Raw genomic sequence first — 13,550 nt, forward strand, 5'->3', positions numbered from 1 at the left:
TAAGGGCTGGAGCGTATGACGCCATGACCGCGTCAGCCGCAACCAGTGCGCGTGCGCGAGTCGAGCCTCGCGCATGCGCTAGCCAGGCCTCGCTCGCGTGTGAGCCAAGCCTCGCTTTCAGTCCGGGCTGTCTGTGCAAGGAACGCAGACAGAACCCGGAAGTCAGAGGGAGCGGCGGCTGGAACGCTGAAGGGACCAGCTGCTCACAGGGCAAGTAAAGACCAAACAAAACAGGAAAACAAAACTACAAACATACACACTGCTGCCATGAAAAACGATACTGCTCACCATCACCGCCATGATCAATTCGGCCAGGGACACACACCGGTCTTTCAGCAGATAAGGGCTACCTGCACCGCTAGGTATACCAGCCTTTGCGCAATTGTCTCCATAATCCAATCTTCAGCGTTACTCTGCCATGCATTCCATACCCTGCTTAACAGACAAGGCTTATTGGAGAATTTAACCAACAATATCGGCTGAACTTGATCAAAGGGATGAGTTGTTTTTTCAGGTAGGAGAACCAAACACATGGTCCTACGGAGGAGGACAAAAAAGGAACAAGGCTGAGAGCCCACAGCTAAAGATTTATAGGGGAGGGGTCCTATTGGGTAGTTATGGAGGCGGGGCTAACCCACACGTATGCTGCCATGGAGCCAGTCAGGAAATAGTTTTTTTCCCAGTTGATCGGGTTGGTGCATATTTACAAAGCAAGCAGAACTTTCACAATTTCCTTTTTTTATATATGGATACTTCATTTATGTACACAAATCAACATTAAGGCCCCTTCTATACAGCCCGGAGCCAGCATAAAAAATGTTTTTCTTCCAATCGTGCACTGAGAACTCAGTCCGATAAGATGGACGCGCACAATAAATAAAATAAATAGCGTCCACACCACTCATGTCACGTATGAGAGAGATTCCCATCGGTATTAAATACATTACAGTCTGAGCTTAGTAACTTCTCATCCTCAGAGTCATCTTCTTCCTCGTCCACATCAGTAAGTGGTGCTGTGGTGGGGCCTTTACAGATCTTCAGATGTCGTGTGAGGTGGTATTTGGTGAGAAAGGCCTTGGAGCACTTCTCGCATACATAGTCCCTCTTCCCTTCATGGGAATTCAGGTGTTTCTTCAGGCGGTTGGTCCTGCAGAACTGCTTGTCGCATTTTGGGCACTTTATCTGGCGGTCACTGGTAGAGGTAGAAAAAGGGATAAAATATAATATCTAGTAGTATACTGTGACAAATATAGAAGCTACACCTTATGTCCACTTACAACTCAGGTCTCCATCTAGTGGTCAAACCTGGAATTTTTCCGATTGATGATTATTTTTAGGAATGAAGTGCTGTTATATATATTTGTATATAATTGTACACAATCTTAATCTATTGTAGTCTGTGTTTAACCACTTCCAGACCTAAGGTGTTTTTCAGATTTGATGTTTGCAAGACTAAAACAGTTTTTTCTGCTAGAAAATTACTTAAAACCCCCAAACATTATATATATTTTTTTCTAACACCCTAGAGAATAAAATAGTGGTCATTCCAATACTTTTTGTCACACCGTATTTGCGCAGCGGTCTTACAAGCGCACTTTTTTTGGAAAAAAATCACTTTTTTGAATTAAAAAATAAGACAACAATAAATTTGGCCCAATTTTTTTATATATTGTGATAGATAATGTTACGCCGAGTAAAATGATACCCAACATGTCACGCTTAAAAATTGCGCCCGCTCGTGGCATGGCGTCAAACTTTTACCCTTAAAAATCTCGATAGGCGATGTTTAAAAAGTTCTAGAGATTGCATTTTTTTAGTTACAGAGTAGGCCTAGGGCTAGAATTATTGCTCTCGCTCTAACGATCGCGGCGATACCTCACTTGTGTGATTTGAACACCGTTTTCATATGCGGGCGCTACTCGCGTATGCGTTCGCTTCTGCGCGCGAGCTCGTCGGGACGGGGCGCTTTAAAAAATTTTTTTGGGGGTTTTCTTATTTCTTTTTATTTATTTGATTACTTTTTACACTGAAAAAAAAAATTGATCACTTTTATTCCTATTATAAGGAATGTAAACATCCCTTGTAATAGAAAAAAGCATGACAGGTCCTCTTAAATATGAGATCTGGGGTCAAAAAGACCTCAGATCTCATATTTAGACAAAAATGCAAAAAAATAAATAAAAATTTGAAACTGTCATTTTTTCAAATGACAAAAAAAAAAATTGTCTCTTTAAGAGGCTGGGCGGGACTGACGTTTTATCGTCACTTCCGCCCAGCAGAGCTATGGGGACGGGCGAAGGAGATTTTTCCTTCAGTCTCGTCCCCGCTCAGCTGCCGAACGGTCCCGATCTCCTCCGTCGCTACCGACGGCTCCGGTAAGCGGCGGAGGGCGCGGGAGAGCGGCCGGAGGGGGGGCCCCTCTCCCGCCACCGATAACGCCGATCTCGTGGCGAATGCGCCGCGGAGACCGCCGTTATCGTGTACCAGACCGCGCACACTAAAGATCGATACCTCGGTTGTGGCAGCAGCTGCTGCCGTTACCGAGATATCAATCTTTAAAAATAGGACGTACATCGTCGTGCGCAGGTCTGGAAGTGGTTAAAGAGCTTTACTTCACTTTTTTTAATGCATCACATATCCGTCCAGTTCACTTAAATTGCCATACTTCAACTATTGCTGCAACAAACCCACAGCTAGTTAGGCTTGAGAAAGTGATGATTTACTCCTAAAAACACCACCATAGCAACTAGAAGCAGTGAGCCCTTCTGTTTAGAGATGCACTGAGGAGGCTGTGTCTGCCACTTAATTTGCCATCACAGGCTCGAGCGGGTTCTAAAGAGAAAGTCTAAGGCCCCTTTCACACTGGGGCATTTTTCAAGCGAAGCCTCATCTGCAATCCCAATGTGCTGGTAAAGCACCGCTAAGACCCTAAAGTTTTAGGGCGTTTTTGCCAGGGCTGTGGAGTCGGTAGATAAATATTCCGACTCCGACTCCTCAGTTTTATGTACTTCCGACTCCGACTCCGACTCCTCTGTATTAATATGCGAATGTATTTTATACATTCCTTGAGGGAAAGAAACGCAACCTACCACAGGACTACTGGCTGGGAAGCCAACAGTCTACTGTATTGCACAGTTTAAGCAAAAGACAAACACAATGAAAACAACGTTTTATAAAAAAAAAAATATTAATCAATCAAGTGGCTGGATAGTAGCAGCAGGCATAAACATCAGGAACAGGATTTTTACCAGTTCAAAAATACAAACCACATTATTTGGTTGTTTTAGAACAAAAACAAAGCTTATCTATAATGAACCAAAAACAAAATCTGCAAAACCTAGAAATGGTTTATATTAATCTTGAAATGTAGTTATAGGCTTAGCAAATGCAAATCAATTCAATGTAGAGTTCTAAGGAAGAGAATTGCCTCTGCCAGATCCTCTTTTATAGAGGCTCTTAAGTCAGACTTTATTATTTTTAGGGCTGTTAAAGGTAGTTGGGCTGCTGCTTTCTCCTTTGTGTGCTTATCTGCTGCTGAAGATAGGGCAGTGGGAGGATCCAGGAAGGGGCATTTATTCTAAAACATGATTTTCCTAGGAGAATCCCATAGTCATGTTTAAAGTTTAAGCTAACAATCGGAGTTTACACGTTTTTATAGCCTTAGCTAAATGACAGCAGTTTTTGCAATGGTTTACAGCTTCAGTCTTGGACTATTGGCCCTCTATTCCCTTCACTTATACAAGTGTCTCACTCTCTAGTCCTGCAAAAAACATATTTATTTAATCCCTTATCAGTGAGAGGCTAGGTTACACATGGACGCTGCGTTCCCTGTAAAAGCAGAACACAACACTATGGAAAGTATAAGTATTGCAGCTCCTAATTGTGCGTTGCGTGCCATATAGTGAAGCACATGAAAAGCATGCTTCTTCACGGTCACTTAACGTGTTCGTTTTGCGGTTACGTGAGGCACTGCATGCATTGGTATTTATTCTTACAGTAGAGGAGTCATTAATTATAACTTTTTGTGAATTGGGACATTTAAACTTGCTTTTTTTTTTTTTTATTCCAATCTAAATTTAGTAGGAGTCGGAGTCGGAGTCGGTGCATTGTTTGCCGACTCCGACTCCGACTCCAGGTACCCAAAATTTCCCCCGACTCCTCGACTCCGACTCCACAGCCCTGGTTTTTGCAGTGCCACAGTGTGAAAGGGTAAGGCGTTTTTACAGCGCTTTCAATTCATTTCAATAGAGAGGGGCATTTTTGGAGCGTTTTTTTTCAGTGCCCAAAAGCTGCTCCAAAGATGCTGCTTGCAGGAATCTGTGTGAAAGGGTCCATTGAGATGCATGGAGAGCGTTTTATGAGCATTTTAATAGCGCTAAAACGCTGTAAAAACGCTTCAGTGTGAAAGGGGTCTTACAGTTGGAACTACCAGCCACAGTGTGCAAGCCTCAGCGGTCTGTAAAAACATTCCGTATTTAATGCAATAGAGCCACATGTCCTTGTCTGTTCTTTTATTGGTATAAATAGGATAACAACCAATCTACTTCAAGAAACAATGTTATTACATCAGTATCATACAGATCCCAGAAAATTGGACCATTGTATAAAATCTACATCAAAACAGAATGCAATGATTTATAAATCTCATAAACCCATATTGTATTCACAATAGAAAAATAAAAAAAAACATTAAAATTAGTAAATGGACCATTTTAAGAGAAAAGGGGAAGGCAATTTTGAAATTGATGGCAGCAAGATGTCGCAAAAAAGTTGGGACGGGGAAACAAAAAGCTGGCAAGGGGCCACGTTTACCACGGTTTAGCATCCCCACTTCCTTTTAACACTCAAAATCTGGGAACCGAGACCAGTTGCTGGAGTTTTGGGGCAAAAACGTTGTCCAATTCTAGCCTGAGCATATGTTGCTCTAAAACCTGGATATATCTTTCAACATTGATGGTGCCTTTCCAAATGTGCAAGCTGCCAATTCCATACCCACTAATGCTCCCCGATACCATCAGAGATGCAGACCTTTGAACTAAGCGGTGACAACAATCCGGAAAGTCCCTCTCCTCTTTAGTCCAGAAAACACATTTGCCAAAAATAATTTTACATTTTGATTCGTCTGACCACAGAAGTTTTCCACTTTGCAACATACCATTTTAAATGGCCTTTGGCCTAGAGACGAAGATGGATCATGTTCAGGTATGGCTTCCTCCCGGCATTATAGATCTTACCTTTCATTTTTGGATGGCACGGCAAACAGTGTTTACAGAAAGCGATTTCTGGAAATATATCTGAACCCATGCAGCGATGTCCATCACATAATCATGCCTGTTTTTATAGTGTTGTCTGAGGGTATGAGGAGCACAAACATCCAATATTGCATTACAGCCTTGTCATTTGCACATAGAGATTTCTCCAGATTCTCAGAGTCTTGATATTATGTACTGTAGATAATATATTTAAAGTCTTTGTAATTTTATGTTGAGGAACATTATTCTGAAATTGTCCAACAATTTTTAGATGCAGCTTTTCAGATTGGTGAGCCTCTGCTCATCTTTACTTTCAAACTTGTTGCAAATATCCCCAACTAGGTAAAAAATGCTCTACCTCGTTAGTACCACTTTGCCAGCTTTTTCCTGCCCTGTCCAAACTTTGAGACGTGTTGCTGCCATTTCAAAATTACCTTATTTTTTTTCGTAACCACTTTGCATCCAGGCAAATTCTGACACTTCGCTCCTACATATAAAAATCATAATTTTTTGCTAGAAAATTACATAGAACCCCAAACATATATTTTTTTTTTAGCAGAGACCATAGAGAATACAATGGCGGTCATTGCAACATCCCTTGTAATAGGAATAAGCATGACAGGTCCTCTTTACAGCGAGATGTGGTGTCTTATTGACCCCATATCTCACCTCTAGGCTGGGAAGCCTGAAATCCCAAAAAATAAATAAACTGATCTCGGCTTCCCAGTCGAGGCGGCACAGTTTTTTTTTAATGCAGAAGCCGAGCGCGAGGTCATAACATTGCGCCCAGCCTCAGACGATCATAGAGACTTCAGCGATCATCTTGTACGCCGAAGTCTCTATGGTCAACATCTGGGGCCGGCGGATCCGTTCTCCGACCCACCGTAGAAGCACCGGAGGGTGGCGGGAGGGTGGGGGCGTACCATCTCGCTTCCTGTAAGAATGATCAAGCGGTGTCAAGAACAAGATCGTTTTTATGGTGTAGGAAATCGCCAGCTGAAAACGGCAATATCTGAATGATGCCTGTAGCTGCAGGCATCATTCAGATATACCCCCAGAAAGTCAAGGACGTCATATAACGGCCTGGGGGCACCAAGTGGTTAAAATTGTCAATTTTCTCAGTTAAAACTTTTGATGCGTTTTCGATTGTGAATAAAAAATGGGTTTATGAGCTTTACAAATCATTGCATTCTGTTTTTATGTAGATTTTACAGAGTTTTTTTGGAATTGGGGGTTGTATCTGTGATATATGACATGCCTATTGAGTGCCGCCTTCAAAAAAATTAAATAAAAACATCTTACCAACAAACAGTGCCTCCTACTGTACATATAGGAATAGGAGGAGAGAAAAAAGAAACAGTGATGTAGACAATGCCCATAGGGCATTAGAAACTAAGAGGCATTTAAACAGGATCACTGATGCAATGTCAGGCTCCTACAGAATCTTAGTATACTGTACCTCCCATACAGGCAGACAGTTATTGGTGTGCAGGAAAATCAAGCCGTCTGTGGCAACGTAACATGTTACCAAAAGGTGAAAATAAAGTGAAAATGTAAAAAAGTGTTATTAGCATGTTTGATGAGGAGGGGGAGAAATTGGGGATAGAAAAAAACAACCCGTTTAAGACATCAGTTTTCTCATTAATATGAAGCTGTTCAAGCAGCAGAGTGGTGTGGCTACTGTTGTAATATTAATATAGATGTGTAGGTATTTAAAATATTGTGTTATTGTGTATGACATACAGGCATTCAAGGTTACACATCAAAAGGTGTTTGCTGACCAAAAGGGTTAGTGGTCAAACACAGATCAAAGGAACAGCTGAAGACCCTTAGATGTGTTAATTTACCTAGGTGTGTGTGAGATGGCCTGTTAACCTAAAAGGATAACTTCCTTACATACATAAGGAAGTATTTATTGATGGTAATTAGACTTGGGGAAGTTTCCATTGACCTGGAAGAACCACTCCCTCCTATGTGAGACCAGCTTTTGAGGCAGTCAAGCTGGCATTCAGTCTGGTCTTGTGACTGAGAAATATGGCACATGTCTAGGAATTATATACTCTGTTGGATTTTTGTATCGTCTGTAGACTTTGTATGTTATTGGAAGTTAATTAAATTTGTGTTCTCTGGAGAGCCTTGTGTTGCTGCGAAACAACGTAATTTATAGCCATCATACTAACATCTAAGATATCAATTATCTAACCGGACTACTGGACACTATACATCTATATCACTACATTCATCGGACACACTTTTAGGAGATCACTACAGCTACTCACCAGGTGTGAATGAGCACATGCTGTTTGAGGTCCTGCCTCCTCAAACATCTTCTCACAGAAGTCACACTTCAGGTTCTTCTCACCCGTGTGGGTCACCATGTGTGAGGCCAAGTGAGCTTTCTGCGTAAACAATTTGTCACAAAGATTGCAGCGATGATTCTTCTGTCCTGCGGGAAGAGTCAGGCAGCTCGCATTAAAACAGGTCCAATAGTTCTATTTTTAGCTATAGAAAAAATTAGATGACATGTTCCAGGCCAAAAACTGAATGGAAACGAATGCAGGCTGCCAATGAGATCACTACATTGGTGCCGTTCAAGTGACCAGAAGTGCATTTTCAGGACTTAGTAACAGAAGTCGATGGTGACAGCAATCCTGTGAGTTGGACAGAAGTCTGATGGAGACCCGTGCTGTGACTCTAATGTCTGGTTGTGACATAAGAGAGTCTGATATACAAGACTAAACAAGTTTGGAACCCCAGAATTATTCTCTGAAGACTGGAAACTGAAGAAAGAAAAGACTGCCGTGTACTAGAAGACTGGAACTGGCAAAGTGAAGCCTCAAATGCAGTGAGTAAAATATTTCCTTTTTTTAAATTACTGTATTTATCGACGTATACCGCGCACTATTTTGCCCTGAAAATCAGGGCAAAATCGTGGGTGCGCGATATACGCCGATACCCGCGCCAAGTTTGAATACTGCGCCGACATTTACTGAGCGCAGTACACTCGTGTATAGTCGGGCAGTCTCGGCTACACTCGCGCTCACGTCCTGGTCAGCGCGTGTGTACGCAAGTGTACTTCGCTCGGTATATGCCGGCGCAGTATTCAAACTTGGCGCGGGAAAGCGGAAAAAGGGGGGGGGGAGGCCGCAGAAGGACGCCGGACCCGACGAAGAGGACACCCGAAGCCGCAGACAGACGCCGGACCCGACGAGGCCGCCGATGGATACCGTGCAAGACACCAAACTGTAAGTACAAAAATCTTTTTTTCACAGGAATTTCGGGGAAACTTTAGGGGTGCGCGCTATACGCGGGAGCGCGCTATACCCCAATAAATACGGTATTAGTATTAGTCAAAATGCTTACTCAGTGTGAAGCTAGTGTCAGTTCTGATAAAGTTAACAGATGGGTATTAAAATGTATTAAGCGGTCCTTTTGAAATTCCAGAAAAATGTAAGCAGACGTGGACTATGATGAAGACATTTTTAGAGAAAAGTGTTTTTGATAGCAAAATTTCAGAAAGTAAAAGGAAAGGTTGTATTGTGCAGGGCTTGTTATCTTGCTGTTTAAAAATGGAAAGTTCTTTGAATGACAAAGTTGAGGAAATTGCGCAGATACAGAGTGCAGTTGATAATAGCCATAAGGTTTGTCGGAGGTTACAAAACCAATCAGAAACTGAGACAGTAAATTTAAAATTGCATGCAGTTACCATTGGTGGAGCTTTGCTTGAGAAATCTAAACGCTGTGATGAATTATCAGAGGAAAATGAGAGATTAAAAATAGGATTTTTTGTACTCACCGTAAAATCCTTTCCTCTGAAGTCCATGGACGCCGGACCCGACGAAGAGGACACCCGAAGCCGCAGACAGACGCCGGACCCGACGAGGCCGCCGATGGATACCGTGCAAGACACCAAACTGTAAGTACAAAAATCTTTTTTTCACAGGAATTTCGGGGAAACTTTAGGGGTGCGCGCTATACGCGGGAGCGCGCTATACCCCAATAAATACGGTATTAGTATTAGTCAAAATGCTTACTCAGTGTGAAGCTAGTGTCAGTTCTGATAAAGTTAACAGATGGGTATTAAAATGTATTAAGCGGTCCTTTTGAAATTCCAGAAAAATGTAAGCAGACGTGGACTATGATGAAGACATTTTTAGAGAAAAGTGTTTTTGATAGCAAAATTTCAGAAAGTAAAAGGAAAGGTTGTATTGTGCAGGGCTTGTTATCTTGCTGTTTAAAAATGGAAAGTTCTTTGAATGACAAAGTTGAGGAAATTGCGCAGATACAGAGTGCAGTTGATAATAGCCATAAGGTTTGTCGGAGGTTACAAAACCAATCAGAAACTGAGACAGTAAATTTAAAATTGCATGCAGTTACCATTGGTGGAGCTTTGCTTGAGAAATCTAAACGCTGTGATGAATTATCAGAGGAAAATGAGAGATTAAAAATAGGATTTTTTGTACTCACCGTAAAATCCTTTCCTCTGAAGTCCATGGACGGACACAGCTCCTTAAATATTGACAAGTGGGTTATGTTCCCTGTTTACAGCAGAGGACTAGGCAGAAACATGTTAAATAGTTAAATACATGTTACATTAACAGAGTTGAACAGCCCTGCCCAGGGGGCGGTCCCTCCAGACATAACCCTCCTCACTGCAGCTTGCAGCCTCAGTTCGTAACAAGCAGTACAAACCTAAAAAGGAGGGGTGGGAGCTGTGTCCGTCCATGGACTTCAGAGAAAAGGATTTTATGGTGAGTACAAAAAATCCTATTTTCTCTTATCGTCCATGGACGGACACAGCTCCTTAAATCTTGACAAGTGGGACGTCCCCAAGCAGTGTCAAAAAACGACGGGTGGGAAATATATCAGTAAAACCAATTTTAACTTCACCCCAAAACAAGCAGAGCTCCTCAACGGAGGAGGTGCAACTTTAAACAGCCGCCGGCAAAATCTAGCGGCTGAAAAAAACATAAGATGCACTCACAGCAACCATGTAAATTCTGGAAAAAGCGTGAACGGACGAGCAAATCGCCGCCTCACACACCTGTGAGACCGACGCATGATGTCAAAAAAAAAAACCCCAGGAAGCACCAATTGCCCTTGTCGAAAGTGCCGTGGCCGGAAAGGGGGGCCCGCCCCTTAGGAGCATAGGCCTGTATGATGGCCTATAAATAGGGTGGGGGAAGGAGGGGAGTGACCAAGATTAGACCAAAAGGGGTTACTTTTAGCAACAAAAAGTAATAGGTCAAAGGATGTTCAATGGAATTGTGGTGTGAAAGAGGGCGCTAGAGGGATGGTTACCTCACTGTTAAGGACTCCCTTGCTGGGAGGGACTTCACAGTGGGTGTGATACCTAAGAATAAATTAAACACTCCAGTGACAAAAACCGTATCACAATACTGGATAAATTATCAATATAAAGACAGTATAGTAAATAATATGCCAAGTACTGTGAAAAATATATTAAAAAATATATATATAGATAAATAGTTCACGAAAGCCGTGAACGTGAATCAATGCTGTGAAAAAAGAGGTGATAAAGTCTCTATTTAGCACACTCAAAGTTGCAGTCCATAATATGTGGTCTTCCCAAAAGATTAGTAATCATGCAATGAAAAGTGATAATGCAGCCATCACCAAATAAAGCTTCACCCGATGTGTTCTGGTCAAGTATTGCTCTTACCGGAAAATGTGGACCTCTTTACTTAAAAAGAAAGGTCTGCTGAGCTGAGCAGGTTGCAGTGCCTGCACACTAATTCACCAGCTGTTCAGACTGCTAAGATGTTTGGGCCAATGATATCCCGGGAATCCATTAAACAAAAACACAGAGGAGACTAATAGTGCATTATTGCTTTAATTAAAAATGTAAAAAACGAAATGGCTGATAGGCCACTTACTTTGTAAGTGCCTACCCGGCACTAGGACTGCATGCGCTGGATATGGGCTCTGTCTGGAGGTGTACCGATCACTCGCGGTGCGGGGAGTCCCAATCAGATGCGATAGCGTCTATGTGCGGGATCAGCTGGGGAGCAAAAATGTCAGACTGCCTCCGACATATGTTTCGTGGTCTTCCACGTCATCAGAGGAGCTGCTTGGTACCCTAAATAGTTAACAATTTCTCACTTTGTGGAATTGATATTAATTATTTAATTTTGGCGCGGAAACACTTTCCCTCACAAAGGATGTTCAAGTAGTATAAATGTACAAAATTAATTTATTATTATCATCATCAAGAACATATATAGAGCAGTACAGTGATGTATGACGGCCTGCCTGATCCACCGAGAAATGGTGGTCGACGAGACCGCCGGGCCCTTTTGTGGATCAGACACCGACACAAAAGAGAGTCAGAAGCTCCGAAACGGAGCCGTAGTAGGCTGGTATACCCGCAAAGCTTGAAAGGCCAAAACCTCCTTTGGAAGAAGGGAAGGTCGCGGACGCACCATCACCTAATCCTTATGGAGGATCAAGCATGGCGGCTTGCAAGACAAGACCGCCAACTCAAACCCCTCTAACAAAGGTAACAGAGGTAAAGGCCACTAAAGGGGCCACCTTCTGAGATAGTGTCAAGAGAAAATCTCTCTGATGTTTCCAAAAGGAAGGTTCCTGAAGAACACCAGAGCACCAGAGTCAAAACTCATGGGGGGAAGAGATGGGCCAAGATAGGAAAGTATATGACAAACCCCCTGCACACAAAAAAAGAGGACCCACCAGGGAGCGGGCCGCAAAAAGGCCACTGAAAGAACACAGCCAAGGCTGAAATCTGCCCCCAAACGGTGCTTTAAGCAATTTTTAGATCCACTCCAAGCTTTAAAAACAGCAGGACCCTGGACACCGAGTACATCCGTGGACGTCACTCCATCCCTTCGCACCAAGAGAGGTGCGACGGTAGATCCTCCGGAAGAAGACTACGGTGCCCTGTCGAGATGACCGAGTCAGACAGACCCCGGTCACCTAAAGTCTGGCTTCCAATAACCATGTTGAGCAAGTCAGTGACTGTACAACAGGAGGAAGTATGGGACTTTGAGACAGAGGAACCTCCTGCCCTGGCAACCGCCAGGGTACCTCCGCTACCAGGCACCCGATATCAGCGTACCAATGACGCTGAGGTCAATCTGGAGCGATTAGAATCATCAGGATCTCCTCAGCCTCCACTCTGTGGAGCGGCCGAGGAAGCAACAACCATGGAGGAGCGGCAAAAAATCACAGATACAGACCCCACAGGGCCACCAGCGCGACTGACGCATCTGTACCAGATCACTAGACCTGGCCACTAACTTTGACACCCTTGCGGCGGGGACGAGCGGCCAGGAGATCCATGCCCTGTGAGGCTCCAAGGGAGCCGAAACACCCCAAGCACAAAGACCAGTCGCCCTGGTCCAGCATCTGGCGACTCCAGTAGTCCGCCTGCCGGCATACCTGGTGGTAGACCGAAGCCACGGCCGTGGCGTTGTCCGGCTGAAACCAGAACGACCACAAGGAGAAGCATAGCCTGATTGTCTAAAATAGTAGGACAATGAACAGTAGACAGCACCTGGTATTCCCAGGCGGTCTCCCACCAGGCACTAGCCAGGCCCGACCCTGGGTAGCTACCAAGACCAGACACATTCAGGGAGGTGTGGCCGTAGGTCCACGCAAGTCCAGCGACTCAGGTTCACAACCCGTGAGCTGGCATTCGTTGTAAACACCGACCACTGGAAGGAAGAAACAACTTCCCGGACCGAAGAGTCGGGGATCTCTGTCACCAACTCAGAGAGACTCTGACTAGGTGGCGCACAGGAATCTAATGATTTCAGAGACAAGAGATTTTTACCACCTGGACAGTATTTCCCCTGGAAAACCAGGGTGTGGAACTGGGCATACAGTACCGCCTTGAAGGAGGCTACCCACAGGCCCCGAACCAGCAGGCGCCCGGAGAGAAGACCGATTGCGTGATGCCAATACCTTCACCACAGACTGAAGAGTCTAATTTCTCCAGGGGAAGAAGGACCTTTGCCACCGAGGAGTCTGGATCAACACTAGATACTCCAACGCCAAGTCGGAACCTAGCATGCCCAGAATTTGAACCCTGGGTCGCACACATGGAGGGCAGGTTTGCTGCCACTGAGCTACACCTTCTGGCCTAAACGTTTAACACCCACCCGAATCTTCGGACGGTCTGAATGGGAATAACCCAACCACTAGGTCAGAGACAGAAGCTGCTCTCAGAAGAAAGTCGTCCAAGTAGCCAATGAGGCAAAGCCTTGCTGTTCCAACAAAGTTAGGATAAGTGCAAGCTCCTAGCTGAAAACCCATGGT

The 13,550-nt window shown here is 43.9% G+C and overlaps 1 protein-coding gene across 1 annotated transcript in view; it reads right to left on the bottom strand.

Annotated features, from left to right (window-relative positions):
* Window positions 1-717: 717 nt before the first annotated feature.
* Window positions 718-13,550, bottom strand: part of LOC120930509 (PR domain zinc finger protein 4-like) — a 203,027-nt gene continuing 190,194 nt past the window's right edge. The window contains 1 exon segment of the mRNA XM_040341687.1: window positions 718-1,192. Coding sequence (XP_040197621.1) covers window positions 907-1,192 — 286 coding nt within the window. The 3' untranslated portion in view covers window positions 718-906.

Source organism: Rana temporaria, chromosome 3, assembly GCF_905171775.1.
Source record: "Rana temporaria chromosome 3, aRanTem1.1, whole genome shotgun sequence".
Classification (NCBI taxonomy): domain Eukaryota; kingdom Metazoa; phylum Chordata; class Amphibia; order Anura; family Ranidae; genus Rana; species Rana temporaria.